This window comes from Podarcis muralis, chromosome 5 (assembly GCF_964188315.1).
Source record: "Podarcis muralis chromosome 5, rPodMur119.hap1.1, whole genome shotgun sequence".
Taxonomy (NCBI): Eukaryota; Metazoa; Chordata; class Lepidosauria; order Squamata; family Lacertidae; genus Podarcis; species Podarcis muralis.
In genome coordinates, this window is record NC_135659.1 from 95755672 (window position 1) to 95774070 (window position 18399).

Consider the following 18399-nt stretch of genomic DNA (forward strand, 5'->3'; position numbering starts at 1 on the left):
TAGTCACAAGAAATCTGAATTCTCTGCTTTTGCAAAGCTGGCTCTAGCTGTGTGGTCTTTTTGGGCCGAAAAGGCCAGCTTTGCACCTGCCATAGCTCAGTTGGTAGAGGGTCCTGGGTTCCCACCTTCAGCACAAGATTACTGCCTGGCCAGGGGTTGGGCTAGATGATCATTGTGCTCCCTTCCAACTCTACAATTCTATATTTCTATGAAAGGCACTAGCCTTTCTCTAGTCTGGGAATAGCAATGCTTCACAGAAGCAGAGATGCACCTAGGGGTCCTTTGCGCCCTTAGAGGAGGAATGGCCGGCTGGGAGGAGCACAGAAAGAAGAAACGTCGTGGTGTGTCTGCAGCAACACAACCAGATGCCTTCATCTGCCCCGGCTGCAACAAAACATGTCTCTCCTGCATCAGTCTCTACAGCCACAGCAGGCGCTGTAACTCGCCAACAGTTTGACTTCACTCCCAAAGGTGCCCTCTACCATTGTCTCCCAAGACAGATGGATGCCTATATACCGTATAATATAATATAATATAATATAATATAATATAATATAATATAATATAATCATAATACAGTGGTACCTCTGGTTGCGAACGGGATCCATTCCAGAGGCCCATTCGCAACCTGAAAAGAATGTAACCAGCGTCTGCGCATGTGCGCAGGTCACTATTTGCCGCTTCTGCACATGTGCGTGACATCATTTTGTGCATCTGCGCATGTGTGAGCGACGAAACCTGGAAGTAACCCTTTCTGGTACTTCCGGGTTGCCGCGGGACGCAACCTGAAAACGCTCAACCTGAAGCAAACGTAACATGAGGTATGACTGTAATCATAATTTATTATTTATACCCCGCCCTTGTCGGACGGCTTCCAACAAGAGATTAAAAATACATTAAAACGTCAGTCATTAAACATTTCCCTAGCTGCCCTGGACACAGAATTGACCTGCACTTCTATGGACAGCTGTGAGTCCAAAATGACTCCCAGGCTGCGCACCTGGTCCTTCAGGGGCACAGTTTCCCCATTTGGGACCAGGGAGACCCCACCCACCCACCTGCCTCCTGTCCCCCCAAAACAGTACTTCTGTCTTTTCATGATTCAACCTCAATCCGTTAGCCGCCATCCATCCTCCAACCGCCTCCAGGCTCTCACAGAGAATATAATTTATATATTATTGTGGGAAGGGGGATATTGATTTGTTCTTGTTTTGTACTTTGTTACGTATTTCGTGTTCTTATTTTGCAACTTCCTGCTGTGAACCGTCCTGTGATCTTTGGATGAAGGGCACTATACAAATTTAATGAGTAAATAAGTATTCTTTTGGTTACCCGGAAGCGAAGCCATGCTGGGCTTCAAAAACAAGCACATGCACTTTGGATTATATCCCCCACGCTATTTTTTATTATTATTATAATTGCAAATATAGCAAAGGAAGAACAATGCAACTTCGGATTGTGCTTGGAAGCAGACCAGTCGCTGTTGGCGTTCTTTCAACTCAGGCGAGATATGTTCCCTCCTAGCACTTCCTAACAGCTGCATTTTATACAAGCTGCAGTTTCCAGGCCATCTTCCAGCTCTGTGTGCATTGCATTGCGGTAGTCCAGCTGTACATTTGAGGGAACCATTGCCTTGCCCTTTCGCTGTGCTCCCCTCCAAGGTATCAGAGAAATTCTGAGACCCGGACGACCGGTGGAGATGGCCTGAGTTTAAAAAAGGATGTCTTGCGTTGCCAAAGTGAAATTTCCATTATTCAAATCCTTGTGCCTCCTTAATTTGCATGCTGGTCTTCCTGTGCCCTCACAGGAGGCTATTAATGGCTCCCCAGGACAGCTGCGCTGACAGTCAGAGAGATACCAGAGAGCAGGCTGTGTTGCCTTATGCTTTCTTGACTTCAGCTGGCGGCATGTGTCTTTCCTGTAACAGCAGATAATACTCTATCAGCAGGGAGGGCGTGTATGTAAAAACAGAGGACTTTCTTGTTCCGGAATCAAGCAGAGAGCACCCTTCATTTTGCAGGAACGCCTCTTCTGCTCAACAAATGTCTGGCGTGTATGTAATAAGAGTCCGTTTGGGAGAGATTGAACCCTTTCGGCTCCAGAAACCCAAGTGGCTGGTTAGACACCTCAATCCCATTCACAACTTGGCGGCATAGCTGCCAAGCGTCCCTTATTTGGCGGGACAGTCCCTTATCCCAGCGCCATGTCCCGCTGCTGTCCCTTATTGACGAGGCTTCGTTTGGCTGCTGGCTGGGCTTTCTGCCTTTGGCTCGGAGGGGCTCAGAAGTTGAACATACCTGTGCCCTGAAAATCCCTTATTTTGACTGCTGATCCCTTATTTTCGAGGCTGCTGGTCCCTTATTTTCAAATCTGTAAGTTGACAGCTGTGCTTACCGGAATAATTTACGGAACGCTAGAAGCCGCAGAGATCAGGAGCTCCACATTGATGCTCCCCCTTCGAGGCCTCGCCCCACTGCTAGGCCCCTATGTGGGGGCACAGCTGTGCTATATAAATATCTTCAGCAGATCTGGGGGGGGGATTGAGGGCAGGGGGGACAAAGTCTCCATACTCTGCATCTTGTGGGTTGTTGGTCAGCCAGGGAGACAAGAATAACAATGCAGCCCAGCGCTCCCGTTTCCTCCCCCCCTTTTTTATTAACATATAAAACACATACATATACATTTACACAATACACGTACACAACACACTACCTAAATTTCATAACGTAAAACATACCTACATTACTCTATATGATACCTACCTATACTATACATAGGGGACACGGGTGGCGCTGTGGGTTAAACCACAGAGCCTAGGGCTTGCCGATCAGAAGGTCGGCGGTTCGAATCCCCGTGACGGGGTGAGCGCCCATTGCTCGATCCTTGCTTCTGCCAACCTAGCAGTTCGAAAGCACCTCAAAGTGCAAGTAGATAAATAGGTACCGCTCCGGCGGGAAGGTAAACGGAGTTTCCGTGTGCTGCTCTTGTTTGCCAGAAGCGGCTTAGTCATGCTGGCCACATGACCCGGAAGCTGCACCTCGCTTTATTGGCAGACAGCTCCTTGGCAGGAGCAGGGACCGAGCAACAGGAGCTCACCCCGTCACGGGGATTCAAACCGCTGACCTTCTGATCAGCAAGTCCTAGGCTCTGTGGTTTAACCCACAGCGCCACCCGTGTCCCTACTACCATATATAAAAATAGACAAAATATGTATTTTCTATATATATTAACACAGCTTGAGAGGGAAGAATATATGACATATAAATTTTACAAATCCATTAAGCTGTTATTCAAATCACCTCAGTCTACTCTAAATAGGTTGTACCAACCTCATGGGGACCCCATAAACCATGGGAGAAGTCTTCGTGCTCAAGCCCCATTGGAATGAATGGAGCTGCTTTAAAATGAACGGACGCGTGGCAAGCTGTGCTCAGGCAATGGTTTAACCGTCCAGACGAAATAGTTTCCCTCTAAACATTGGGGTTGGACTAGATGACCCTTGGGTCCCTTCCAACGCTATGATTCAGTCATGTTTACTTCCCCATAATAAACACACCGAAGGTCTCAGATGGAAAGTTTTACAGAATTAAGTTCCACGACAAACTAACCCGTGATGGTGACTTAGCTTGAATCATCCAGAATGGAAAGAAGTTCATTGCGCAAGCGCTTTTTCCATGGTCCAACAAGCTGTTGAGGCTTAGAGCAGCCAGCCCTCCAAAGAACACAATTCTATTCCTGCCCCCAGCCAAGAAGGTCTCAGCAATTTTGGTGGCAATGGAAAAGATGGAGCAACAGCAGATGCAGCACTTGTTTGCTTCTCTCCCCCCCTCCCCCCCGTTGCAACCCAAATTGGCAAAATCTTGGCCAAACTGGTCAGAAAAAAAATGACTGTGGGACCAGATGATGCCCCCGAACTGGGGGCTAACCACCCCACCCCCCAGCTTCCAGAGTGGGTGGCTTGGTGCACGGTTCATACGGCCTCAGTCCAGTATATCTGAAGGAGCGTCTCCACCCCCATCGTTCTACCCAGACACTGAGGTCGAGCTCCGAGGGCCTTCTGGTAGTTCCCTCACTGCAAGAAGCCAAGTTACAGGGAACCAGGTGGAGGGCCTTCTCGGTGGTGGCACCCGCCCTGTGGAATGCCCTCCCATCAGATGTCAAAGAGAAAAACAACTACCAGACTTTTAGAAGACATATGAAGGCAGCCCTGCTTAGGGAAGCTTTTAATGTTTAACAGACTATTGTATTTTAATATTCTGTTGGAAGCCGCCCAGAGTGGCTGGGGGGACCCAGCCAGATGGGCAGGGTATAAATAATAAATTATTATTATTATTATTATTATTATTATTATTATTATTATTATTCATAGAATCCTAGAAGTGGAAGGCACCTGGAGGTTCATGTAATCCATGGGTAGGCAAACTAAGGCCCAGGGGCCGGATCCAGCCCAATCGCCTTCTAAATCCGGCCCACGGACGGTCCGGGAATCAGCGTGTTTTGACATGAGTAGAATGTGTCCTTTAAAATGCATCACTGGGTTATTTGTGGGGCATAGGAATTCGTTCTCCCCCCCCCCTTCAAAATATAGTCCGCCCCCCGCCCCCCCGCATGGTCTGAGGGACAGTGGACCAGCCCCCTGCTGAAAAGGTTTGCTGACCCCTGATGTAATCCAATCCCTGCAATGCGGAATATGCAGCTGTCCCATGCAGGGAATCGAACCTGCAACTATGGTGTTATCAGCACCATGCTCTAACCAACTGAGCTATCTGGTCTCAGGCATTATGCAAGCCTGGTTTTTGATGGCTTTCATACATAATTTCCAGATGACATGGTTGGATAGATCTATATCCTTTTTTTTTGTTTTTGTTTTTAAATTAAATTTTATTAGATGTTACAAAAAAAAATGAAAAGAAAAAAGAGAAATAGAAACAATACATAACCATATATACCAAAAAAAATTAATCTACACAATTTTCCAGAATGTAGACTAGAAAAGAAGAAAGACGAAAGATAAAAGAAAGAAAAAAGAAAAAGAATGAAGAGAAAAATACGTTTTGTAATCAATAATTCCAAATTCATACTTCAAACATATATAAATCCTTGGGTTAAGTATTTAATTCGTTCTGGAGGTCCGTTCTTAACCTGAAACTGCTCTTAACCTGAAGCACCGCTTTAGCTAATGGGGCCTCCTGCTGCCGCCGCGCCGCCAGAGCAGGATTTCTGTTCTCATCCTGAAGCAAAGTTCTTAACCCGAGGTACTATTTCTGGGTTAGCGGAGTCTGTAACCTGAAGTGTATGTAACCTGAAGCGTATGTAACCTGAGGTACCACCGTATATAAATCCTAATTAATATCCTTTTTTGGTTTTGGTGGCTCTCCTCCTTAGGAACATCCTTGCTGGGTTTTAACGACCTAGGAAAATAAGAAGCTTGCCTTATGGGGAGTTAGATTACTGGTTCATTGTGCTCAATGTTGTCTACACTGACTGGCAGCAGCAGCAGCAGTTCTCCAGGATCTCAGGATCTCGCAGCCCTACCTGGAGAAAACAAGGGTTGAACCTGGGACCTTCTGCCTGCAAAGCAACTGCTCTGCCGCTGTACTAGCCTAGTTGATATTCCTGCATTGCGGGGGGTTGGACTAGATGACCCCTGGGGTGCCCTCCAACTACAGTTCTGTGATTCAAAGCAAGTTGGTGCTGCAGGTGGGAATTAAATACACTGGCGCAGGGGACCTAACAGTACTCCACTAAAGTCAGCACGCTCAGATTCAGCAAGGGGGGGGGGGGCGCGGAGAGGGGCTCTGCCTTCTCCCTGCTGATAAGAAATCCACTCATCTTCTTGACCCAGGTTTGAGATCTGTAATGCCAAGCAAAGCATAAACCATTCCTTAGGATGAAAGAGTCTTGCAGGACCAGGGCCTTTTCAGTGATGGCTCCGACCTGGCGGAATGCTCTGTCCCATGAGACTAGGGTCCGTCAGGATTTAACCTCCTTCCGTCGGGCCTGTAAGACAGAGCTATTCTGCTTGGCCTTTAATTTGAATTCAGCCTGATTTATTATTTCCCTTCTCTTCCCTCCCCTTTTATGAAGATCACCCGCTCTGAGACCCCACAGCTATTTCTCCCCTGGCCTCCTCGCTTGCCCAAGTAGGACCAATTCAGCCAGCTTAGCCCTGGGGATTATCTAATTGATTTCTGAATTTTATTGTTATTCATGTTTTTATACTGTATTTTATGCTGCTTTTATAATTAAGTGTTTTAAAATTGTTGTTAGCTGCCCTGAGCCCGGTTTTTGAACCAGGATGGGCGAGGTATAAATAAATTATTATTATTATTATTATTATTATTATTATTATTATTATTATTGATTCACAGATTTGTTATATAGCCCAAGGCTCCTTGCAACAGCTAACCTGGCTACCTTTTGTTTTGTTTTTCAAGTTTTTACATTTCAAGTTTATACATTTTGTTAGTTTTACAATTAATTTTAAGTCTGACCTCCTTCCCCCTCTTTCTGCGGTTCCTTAAAATTTATTTTTTAATATCTCCTGCATATCCAAATTCATTTAATTTACTCATTTAATTATCTACCTTAAATATACAGTGGACGTTCGGGTTGCGAATGTGATCTGTGCGGGATGCACGTTCGCAAACCGCAGCGGCACATCTGCACATGTGCGGGTTGCGATTTGGCGCTTCTGCGCATGCGCAAAGCGCGATTTAGTGCTTCTGTGCATGTGCAACCCTCGAAACCCGGAAGTAACCCGTTCCAGTACTTCCGGGTTTTGGTGGGTCCGTAACCCAAAAAAACACAACTTGAAGAGTCTGTAACCCAAGGTATAACTGTATACTCTTATGAAACTGCAGGTTATTACAATAATCCCGCCAATGTTTTTATCTGTTTGCAATTTATCTGCAAACATTCAATCAACCATTTCTGTTCTTTTATTAAAAAGTTTGTTATCTTGATTTCTTATTCTTCTGGTAAGTTTCGCCATTTCTGCATATTCCATATGTTTTTGTATCCATTCTTCCTTTGCTGGGACTTCTGCTGCTTTCCCATTTTTGGGCAAGTAGCATGTGGTTCTGTCCCTCTAATTCCCAAAAGAGAAGCTTCTGGTTTGGTTTGGTTTTTACAAAAGTTATTTCGAACATCCTTTTCCATTCATTATACGTACATCATCGACAACCTGGCTACCTTTTGGGAATCGTATGGAGATTTTCAGATCCAGGTAAGCAGGTATTTCAATAAGAAACAGGGGATCATCCTCTGCTGGCCTTGGGAATGTTTGCGCCTGGATGAGAAAGGCAAACAATGGAAGGCAATTTCAAGGAATGCCAGAAAGAGAGTTGGTAGCTGGAAGCTGGACAAAGGCTAATCAAAAGTTTCAGTTTGCTCCGAGATAAGGACTGCTCCAAGGCTGCATCGGTGGTGAAAAATTTAAGGTGGCAGTGAGAGAGAAAACGCCTTGCTCTCATATAAAAAGCACATTTTAAAGTCAGGGGTGAAGAACAGTTTTCCGTCTGAAATTGGGTAACTTTTGTGGAGGCAGCCGGGGGCCATGCCACTGATGGGTAAGGCCCTGGGTGTTAAGTTGTGGGTGAAAATATCAGACGACACAGCGATTCTTCAAACAGCTCTTGTTTATTCACAGAACAGAACTGAACTGAAGCATTCAGCAGGCCTGCTTATATAGAGCTCAACTACAAAGCAACTGTAACAACTTTCTGTAACTATCCAATCACTGAATGTCACTTTCAATCCCTTATTTGCATATGTGGACCTGAGTGAAAACTATCTACAGTATCCCCCCTGCTGGCCCAGGGTGAGAACTTCAGTACATAACACTGGGCATAGCCAGGCTTCTTGTTAGGGGGCAGGCATTTGTTAGGGGGGTGTAGAACCATGGGGGTCAGCTTTTTTTTAGGAAATCAAAGCTGTTGAGCTTTCTTGGGTAAAAACACCCCGTAAATAGGACATTGAGAGGGGCAGGTTTCTGCTGGAGGGGCAGAACTTCAGATAACTGAGCACTTTCTATGCTTATCAATAATATTTGTGGATCTAAGCGGGGGGGGGGGGGGAGCTGCCTCCCTGCCCCCACCCCCCTTGGCTATACCCATGGATAGAGCCTCAGATTTGTATTGATTTGTATTTTTTTGTGATGGGGGCACGCTCCCCCCGACATGGGCATAGCCAGGATTTGGGGGGGGGGCAGAACCGACGTGATTGGTCAGTTAAGTATTTCTATTGTTTTACTTGATCTGGGGGGAGGCAGCTACGCCCATGCCCTCTGCCCGCCTTGACTATGCCCATGGGTGAGGTCACGCTTTCCTAGGAGTAAGCCCCACTGACTTAAGTGGATCTTATTTCTGAGGAAATGTACATAGGTGGCTAAAGCTCTAACTATCTTTTTAAGCTCAGCCCTTTCTTAAAATGCAGAACGATAAACTGCTTGGCATTGGCATTTATCTAAGCAGAAGTAATGTCGGGCGATGATGGGCCGATCTGTCCTTTGGAACCAAGAAGCACCCAGGTAGCTCAGTCGGCAGAGCAGGAGACGAGTCGTCTTAGGGTCGTGGGTTCGAATCCCGCGTTGGGCAAAAAAAGGCGCTCGGAGTCGCGATGACCCTGGTGCTGCCTTCCAAATTTGGCTTCTATTATTCTCTTCCACCCAACTAATTCCTCTGCAAAGGCCGAACTCTTTCAGTTTCTATTCTCTCCCTTTGCGTAAAGCTCTGCTTTGGAGACCCTCCCGAGGCGCACAAAACTACAGTTCCCGTCGTGCACCGGACAGCAAAGCTTCCGGGTGCTTGTAGTCCTCTTGCGCTCCCTCTTGCCATGGCATCGGTGGAGCCGGGCCCGCCTGGCGAACTACAACTCCCATGGTGCCGCGCGGCGCGCCTCCGCTTCGCCTCCCCTCTCTCTCTGCCTCCCTCTGCCTCTCCCCGCTCCGCGCTCCGAACAGCTGATCGCGAGGCGCAATGGCTGCAGCAACCGCCGCGGATGCGGGGCGCGGGACGGCGGAGAGCGAAGCGGGAGGCAGGGATCTCGGGGGCGACAGGTAAGGGGAGAGACCCCCCTTTGGCAGACACGCACCTTTGGGTGGGGGGGGAAGGGAGGGAGGGAGCCCCGGTGCTTCTTCCCGCACGGGGGTTCCCCGGGGAGAGGCGCGCTCCGTTGCGCCCGGTTGCGAAGGGCGCCCGGGGCGGCTGGATGCGCGGAAAACGGAGCCCCGGCCGGGCTGAGCTCGCTCGCCTTCTGCGCGGATGGTCCCGGGTCCAATCCCCGGCATCTCCTGGGATTTGCGGGGAGCGGATCCCATCAGGAGAGCGGCTGCCCGTTGGCGCAGAAAATGCCAAATTAGACGGGCAAGGGTGCCCACTTGCATAAAACATCGTGGAGGGGGAGAGGTAAGCCCTGTTCCACATAATCGTGGCGCAGGTACACCATTTGAATGGCCTTGCCTATCAACTTGGAGGGAGGGGGCTCAAATATTTCCTTTGCCCCCTAGCGCCTTCCTTTGCGCACCTGAGCACTGCCTCTCTTTGGGTTTCAGTAGTTGGCATGTGGAAGGGCTCCGTGGTCACGGAGTTGAAAGGTACCACGAGGGTCATCTAGTCCAACCCCCCAGCCAGGAATCATTTGGGCCAACCTGGGGCTCGAACCCACAACCTTGAGGTTTAGAGTTTCATGATCTAGTGACTGAACTATGTGGGAAGACTAGGAGCCCATGGGGGGCATACAATGGAGTTGGCGAGTTTGGTCTCTACCATAGGAACCAACTCCTAGGGGCCAAGGTCCCTTTGGCCCCCCAATAAAATAAAGTGCCCCCAGAGTTGATGGACACTGCCATTCAAATGATGTGCATGCGCTGCGTCATGTGATTGATTACATGGGGTGGGGTTTACCCGCCCCCTCAATCTTTTATTCAAGTTGCCCCCCCCCCCCCCGGTGCTTGCAGGCTCCTTTGGGTGCCTTGGCAGAGAAGTACAAGGTGGGGGCAGGAGTCAGGATGACAACTTGGATAAAATATTTGCGGGGGGGGGGAGCGGGTAAGCCCTGCCCCATATAATGGATCACAAGCCACATACACCATTTGAATGGCAATGCCCATCAACTTTCTGGGGGGGGCCCTGAACTACTTTATGGGGGGGGGGCGAAGGGTGTGTGCAGGGAGCTTCTTGAAGGACCTAGGAAGAAGAGGAATTTAGGCAGGAATTTAGAAGGAGAGATTTAGACTGGCTAGGAGGACTGAATTTCACATAACATGTCAAAAACAACCAGGCACTTTTGTTTCTGAAAATACCAGTAACTTTTGACACCTTAAAGACTAGTCAGTTTTATTAAGGATTAAACTTTTTGCAGACCAGGGCCCAATTCATCAGATGTAGCACACTTATTAAAATCTGTTCGTCTTTACGGTGCCCCAAGATTGTTTTCGCTACGGCAGACTTAACACCCTTTGAACTGTGTTTGCAAGTTTTGAGTGGTTGTATATATCTCATCCGGTGACGACCTTTGGGATAGGATAGGCGTTTAAACAAGCAAATAATACTGAGCACCGACGAGGTCAAACGTTGCTCTTTCTGTTGCCACAAACTCTCTTCACACCAGAGCCGTAGCTGGGTGATCTTGGGCCCCTGGCAGAACCGTCCAGATTACGCCCCTAGGTAAAGATAAAGGGACCCCTAACCATTAGGTCTAGGGACGCGGGTGGCGCTGTGGGTAAAAACCTCAGCGCCTAGGACTTGCCGATCGAAAGGTCGGCGGTTCGAATCCCCGCGGCGGGGTGTGCTCCCGTTGTTCGGTCCCAGCGCCTGCCAACCTAGCAATTCGAAAGCACTCCTGGGTGCAAGTAGATAAATAGGGACCGCTTACTAGCAGGAAGGTAAACAGCGTTTCCGTGTGCGGCTCTGGCTCGCCAGAGCAGCAATGTCACGCTGGCCACGTGACCCGGAAGTGTCTCCGGACAGCACTGGCCCCCGGCCTATAGAGTGAGATGAGCGCACAACCCTAGAGTCTGGCAAGACTGGCCCGTACGGGCAGGGGTACCTTTACCTTTTTACCTTTAACCATTAGGTCTAGTTGTGGCCGACTCTGGGGTTGCGGCGCTCATCTCACTTTATTGGGAGGGAGTACAGCTTCCGGATCATGTGGCCAGCATGACTAAGCCGCTTCTGGCGAACCACAGCAGCGCACAATAACACCGTTTACCTTCCTGCTGGAGCGGTACCTATTTATCTACTTGCACTTTTGGTGTGCTTTTGAACTGCTAGGTTGGCAGGAGCAGGGACCGAGCAATGAGAGCTCAACCCGTTGCGGGGATTCGAACTGCCAACCTTCTGATCGGCAAGCCCTAGGCTCTGTGGTTTATTAGCTTTTCTTTCCGTCTCTCCTCCAATCCCACCCGCCATTCAATTCACCCTCTGTTTAAAACCATTTCTTATGAGGCAAAAATCAATACTTATATTTATGGACATATTTTTAGCCGATTTTGTGCCCCCCAATCGCCTGGGCCCCTGGCGGGGGCCCACCTTGCCACCCCCTAGCTATGACCCTGCTTCACACCGAAAAGCTCACTTGGAGCCTTCTGGCGGTTCCCTCGCTACGAGAAGCCAAGTTACAGGGAACCAGGCAGAGGGCCTTCTCGGTAGTGGCACCCGCCCTGTGGAACGCCCTCCCACCAGATGTCAAAGAGAAAAACAACTACCAAACTTTTAGAAGACATCTGAAGGCAGCCCTGTTTAGGGAACCTTTTAATGTTTAATAGGTTATTGTATTTTAGCATTTTGTTAGCAGCCGCCCAGAGTGGCTGGGGAAACCCAGCCAGATGGGCGGGGTATAAATAAATTATTATTATTATTATTATTATTATTATTATTATTATTATTATTATTATTATTTGCTGAGGTCACCAGCCCCTTCCCAAGTTGCAAAGCGTAATTCCAAATGGCTATGGGTGTTGTTTGCTTGGAAGAAGGTCTAGTGAATGCAGTGCTCAACTAGCAGTGTTAGAAATTCGCCAGGCGCATTTTGCGACTGGCACAGGTCAGATTGCAACCACGTGGAGATCTCTGGGTGCCAGGCTCGCGATGGACATCTGCATCTGGCTGGTCCTTCCAGTTTTCTTTAGCAGGTCAGCAGAAGAGCTTATTTGTTGCGTTCATATCTCAACGTAAAACATGGTTCACCTCCCATCCTCAGTTAATCCGCACAACGACCCTGTGAGGTAGGTTAAGAGGCTGCGATCGACTCCAAGGTCACCCAGTCAAACTTCATGGCTGAGTGAGGATTTGAACCCTGATCTCCCAGGTCCTAGTCTGACACTCTAACCTCTACACCACACTGCCTTCCTGGAGTTCTTCTGCTGTGGGCCAGCTCTATAAATCAAGCAAGTGAATCAATATGGGGGAAAGCCAAATGTCACGTAGAGAAGGATCTGAAATGCCGTATGTTTTGGTCTATAAGAGGCACCCATGTATAAGATGCCTCCTATTTTGGGGGACTCAGATTTAAGAATATGGGGGGAGATGTATCTGTGTATAAGACACCCCCTAATTTTTGACATTATTTTTTAGAGGGGAAACCTAGTCTTATACACGGAAAAATACAGTATTTTCCTTGAAGCTTGAATTTGTTTTCTTCTGGATCGTTTCATTTGATGTTTTCATGCGTTGTAAACTGCTTTGAGATTTTTTCCCTTTAAAATATAAAGTGGTATAAAAATGAAATTATTATTAATAATAAAAAATAATAATGGTAAATTTCACCACGAAAAGGTGCCTAGACATTCCTTTTTGGTGTCTGTAACCTCGGTTTAAGGTGCCATTTGGAGATTAGCTTATATATCTGAATTCCTAACACTGTCAGCTGGGCTGGGCTTTTTCTTTGTTTTGCAGCTGTAGGTCTAGAATTTAATCCACTGTGGGGATTAGCCTTCTGAGAAGCATGGGCAGTTTTAACCTGTTGCTGACTTGCACGCCTGGCTGTTTTCGAAAACACCTGTGATGTTGTCCTGAATATCACGCACAGGGCTCTGGAGTTGCACATTTTGGCCAACAAGCCAAAGGCAAATGTGTGTCCCGCCCCACCATACCCAAAGTTTAAAAAGAGGAACCTTCCAGCACGATGTCAGTGCTCTGGGAGTTTCTCCATCTCTGTATACAGACAAACAAACAATATATCTGAATGACAAAAAACAGACAACACACACAAAGAGAAAGGCAAAACAACTTAAGTTCAATGAGAAGAACTTTAGATAATGAAGTCAAAAGAAAAAGTAATATCAAGAGTGAATGAAAATGATGCAATTATGAATCTACAAATGGGGAATAAATTACAACTTGCATGGTGCAATGAAAGAGATAGACAATCCCCCCCCCTTTTTGTACAGTCATACCTCGGGATAAATACGCTTCAGGTTGAGCGCTTTTGGTTTGCGCTCCGCGGCGACCCGGAAGTAACGGAGCGCGTTACTTCTGGGTTTCGCCGCTCGCGCATGCGCAGATGGTCAAAATGACGTCACGTGCATGCGCGGAAGCAGTGAAACGCAACCCGTGCACGCACAGACGCGCTGTCACATCTTACGTTATGTTCAGGATGCGAACGGGGCTCCGGAACGGATCCCGTTCGCATCCCGAGGTACCACTGTATTTACAGTTGCCACCAAATAAAATCATATTTCTAAGGGATTTGCCACCCATGTGACTGTGCTGTGCTATACTTAATAAATAACCCCACAAACAGAGGTGAAATAAGAAGGCTCAACATCTCTCCTAGCCGCAGAAAAATAACATGCCATTTCCCCCCCTGAAATAGCAATGAACATAACTGTTTTTAATATATATAGAGGCTGCTGGGGGTGGCTTGGGAGAGGGCCTTCTCTGTGGTGGCCCCTAAGCTGTGCAAGAAAGCTTCTGTGCAAGAAAGCTTCTGTGCAAGAAAGTTATGTGTTAGGGTTTCTTGCACAGCTTTCTTGCACAGAAGCTTTCTTGCACAGAAGCTTTCTTGCACAGCTTAGGGGCCGCCACAGAGAAGGCCCTCTCTCAAGCCACCACCACCCCCCGGCCTCTGAGGGCAGAGGAACTAATAAGATAGCCCCCTCTGCCAATCTTAGCACCCCAGAGGGACTGCAGGGAGGAAAACTTTAAGATATTTGTTTGAGAAAATGGCCTCAGGCCCCAGGGTCTCGATGGAGGCACTCCCAGCCTCCATATCTGGGTTCGTGCCATATTTTGAACAGCTGCACAGGTGTGTGGAGGGCAGGGGTTCAAGACCAGCAACTGGCTAAAACGTCAGTGCTTTCCAGAAACTAATGCTAAACCATTGACTAAGTTCCTGCTGAGTTACAGTATGGACCTCTTATTCCTCCAGCCCTTCCTCTCCAGAGCTTGGAGCACTCTCTTAGCCTGACAACAAGCCTGCGAGGTAGGCAAGGTATATGCTGCACTACTGCAGAAGAAGAGAAGGATGTGTTGTACGGGAAAGGAATCCAGTTTCTCAAGAACGTTCGGCTTTTAAAAGGAAAAAGAACCCAAAGCTTATCTCCGATGGTTTTCGTGTAAATACATTTTCAAGGCGTCGCTCCAAATCCTGGCAGGTCCGCTATCTGGGGAGAAAAAACACATTTTTCTAAGCAACAATAGCCTGCAATTTGAATGCTGGGGGGGGGGGGAGCAACATCCTTGAAAACAGAAGCATTTCCTTGAGGGATAATTTCTGAATTCCATGCAGTTCAGTTAAAAATAGCCCGTTGATAGATTGGGTGGAGCTCCACTGAGCCTCCAAGTTCCCAGTCCACATGGAACATCTCTCTGAAGCAAGCCATGCTGGAACAAACCGGGGATCTGCTGGAGCTCAGCCGCCCATGAATCCCCTCTGGTTTAGCAGGCGTTGTGCAGGAGATCTTCCTCCCGGTGGATCGCCCTGAAAAGTTCCTTTAAGATGTTTCAGTTCTTGCAGTTCTGCTCCAAGGAAAGCTTCCGTGCTTCTCCCCTCTTCCATTCACTGTTGAAATTCAGATTGTTGGCACTTGGGACTAGGAGGGCTGTGTTTTGGTCTTATTGACAAGAGTGTGACATATGCACTGATGGTTCTATGCACTGAATGGCCATGCTGCCTACTCTAAAGGCAACGAAGGCCTGTGTCCAATGCTTGCCCTACTCAAGGTAGGCCCATTGTAGGTAATGACTGGGAGCGGCCATGGAGACCACATAACACCGGTCTTGAAAGACCTACCTTGGCTCCCAGTATGTTTCCGAGCACAATTCAAAGTGTTGGTGCTGACCTTTAAAGCCCTAAATGGCCTCGGTCCACTATACCTGAAGGAGCGTCTCCACCCCCATCATTCAGCCTGGACACTGAGGTCCAGCACTGAGGGCCTTCTGGCGGTTCCTTCGCTGTGAGAAGCCAAGTTACAGGGAACCAGGCAGAGGGCCTTCTTGGTAGTGGCGCCCGCCCTGTGGAACGCCCTCCCACCAGATGTCAAAGAGAAAAATAACTACCAAACTTTTAGAAGACATCTAAAGGCAGCCCTGTTTAGGGAAGCTTTTAATGTTTAATAGGTTATTGTATTTTAATGTTTTGTTGGAAGCTGCCCAGAGTGGCTGGGGAGACCCAGCCAGATAGGCGGGGTATAAATAATAAATTATTGTTGTTATTATTATTATTATTATTATTATTATTATTATTATTATTATTGGCATGGTTACCTTACTGCAATCTTAGGCTTGGATTCAGCTATGTACCCTACCCTGGAAGTAAGACCCATTGCATTCTATGGGCCTTCTGAGAAAGCATGCCGAGCCTCTGTGACTGCGAGAACGACTTTGGAAACAAGTGTTCCTGGATATTGTTTCTCTTACCAAAGCATGCAATCGCATTCCCCTGCTGCTGGCTTATTTTCAATACTTGCTTTTTGGCAACGGGAGCAGAGCAGAGACGCTGGCAGGCCTCCGGACAGATCCTGTAAACAGATCAGTTTTGTTTGGCCCTTCGCAATTTTTCAACTGTGTTTGCTCGGAAAGGGGGAGGGATATTTCCAAGTCGTAAACGAGAGGCAGACGCCATGCATTATCGTTCTCTCGGTGTTTGAATGTGATGGCCCATCTATAGCTACATGCATGGAGATTTCGCGTGTAAAGCTACCACTGGGTGGCACCAGCTTCATATGGATTGCAGAACCTGTGAAGTGGTCAGTTTGTGGGGTGAAACGGCTTTCTCCTGGCCTCTAGAGCACTGTCTGGAGAAGGCAGCGATGTCCAAGAAAATACACCGTATTTTTCGCTCCATAGGGCGCACCGGACCATAGGGCGCACCTAGTTTTTAGGGGGGGAAATAAAGAAAAAAAAACTTATGTCTTGACTTCGTTTTTAGCCACAGGGCTGGGGCGGGGGAAGCCTGAGCTTCCCCCAACCCCAGCCCCCAGAACAGGCTGGTATCCGCAAGCCTTCGGAGCCCGGTGGGAACTCCCACCGCGCTCAGAAGGGTTGCGGATAGCTTCCTGAAGCCTGGAGAGCGAGAGGAGTCGGTGCGCACCGACCCCTCTCGCTCTCCAGGCTTCAGCGAAAGCCTGCATTCGCTCCATAGGACGCACACACATTTCCCCTTCATTTTTGGAGGGGGGGAAATGCGTCCTATAGAGCGAAAAATACGGTAAGTTGACAATCCCTGAAACAGAGATCTAGTTCTCACTGAAATAGTAAACCAGTGTCCAGACAGTACCACTTCATATTGCCAGTAGGGTTTGCATTACTGGCCATACACCATCTCTCCACCTCATAGAAAGCTAGCATCTCACCCTTCTCCTGGACATGCTAAGTTTCTTTTTGCAGGGAATTGTATTTTATTTTTTTCTAGCAAGGAGAATTTAATCATGCAAGCCTCTATGTGCATTCTGAAGTGGGTTGCAGCCCAGATAAAAGGTAAAGGTACCCCTGCCCGTACGGGCCAGTCTTGACAGACTCTAGGGTTGTGCGCCCATCTCACTCAAGAGGCCGGGGGCCAGCGCTGTCCGGAGACACTTCCGGGTCACGTGGCCAGCGTGACAACGCTGCTCTGGCAAGCCAGAGCCGCACACGGAAACACCGTTTACCTTCCCGCTAGTAAGCGGTCCCTATTTATCTACTTGCACTTTAAGGGTGCTTTTGAACTGCTAGGTTGGCAGGCGCTGGGACCGAGCAGCGGGAGCGCACCCCGCCGCGGGGATTCGAACCGCCGACCTTTCAATCGGCAAGCCCTAGGCACTGAGGCTTTTACCCACAGCGCCACCCGCGTCCCATTGCAGCCCAGATAGCTCAGTCTAAAAGCACGAGATTCTCTTAATCTCAGGAGCATGGTTCAAGCCCCACATTAGGTGAAAGATTCCTGCATTGCCAGCGCCAGAGGGTTGGGCTAGATGACCCTTGTGGACCCTTTGCGACTCAAGCTTCGAGCTACAGCTTGACTCCCTCCACGAGGACCAGAGCATTCGCTGAGATTAATGTGCCGTTCAACAAGCCTGCGTCCTTTCCGCCCACTCTTATTTGGACGGCGCTGCTTTCAATATAAACCATTAGCCTAGGCAAACACGCCTTGCTTATCTTTTGCGGTTGGTGCCAAGCTGCCGTGAGTCTGCATTTTTGCGTGTGGCAAGTGAGGATCTCAGTTGCTTCATCATGTGTTTACTGGAGACAGGGCGGCTGGCGTCCCTTGTTTCGTTTCTTTGAAGAAGGTGCCTGGTTGCTCTTGCGCCAGTAGGGGGAGATGTAAATCCTGCAGCCATAGCTGTCAAGCGTCCCTTATTTGGCGGGACAGTCCCTTATCCCAGCGCCATGTCCCGCTGCTGTCCCTTATTGATGAGGCTTCGTTTAGCTGCTGGCTGGGCTTTCTGCCTTTGGCTCGGAGGGGCTCAGAAGTTGAACATACCTGTGCCCTGAAAATCCCTTATTTTGGCTGCTGATCCCTTATTTTCGAGGCTGCTGGTTGCTTATTTTCAAACCTGTAAGTTGACAGCTGTGCCTGCAGCTCGACTGGAGAGAGGGCCACGATTCATCAACTCTCACTGGGGGAAATGTACAGTGGTACCAGGGCCGTCTTAAGCATATGCGGTGCCGGGGTGCAAAGATCTGCCCAGTGCTGTCCCCCCAGGTTCCCCAGAGTTATCGACCTTTTTTTAGGGGACTAGCACCACGCTTATCTCTGCTCAGGAAAAGAAAACAGGAAACAGGTGCCTGGGGCTGCAAAGATGAAGGAAATGGACCGTGTGGGGAGCAGGATTTAAATCCACACTCACACGCTTAAAAAAAAAAAGAAATCCCCGTAAACACTGCTAATAGAATCCAGCCAGATGGGCAGGGTATAAATAATAATAATAATAATAATAATAATAATAATAATAATAATAATAATAATATACCACCTTTT

General features: G+C 48.2%; 1 protein-coding gene across 2 annotated transcripts in view; it reads left to right on the forward strand.

The window, feature by feature from the left end:
• The first annotated feature begins 8924 nt into the window (after window positions 1-8924).
• Window positions 8925-18399, forward strand: part of UCKL1 (uridine-cytidine kinase 1 like 1) — a 79017-nt gene continuing 69542 nt past the window's right edge. For both annotated transcript variants that reach the window (XM_077929387.1, XM_028735472.2), the window contains exon 1: window positions 8925-9058. In XM_077929387.1, coding sequence (XP_077785513.1) covers window positions 8979-9058 — 80 coding nt within the window. In that variant the 5' untranslated portion in view covers window positions 8925-8978. The remainder of the gene's footprint in view (window positions 9059-18399) is intronic.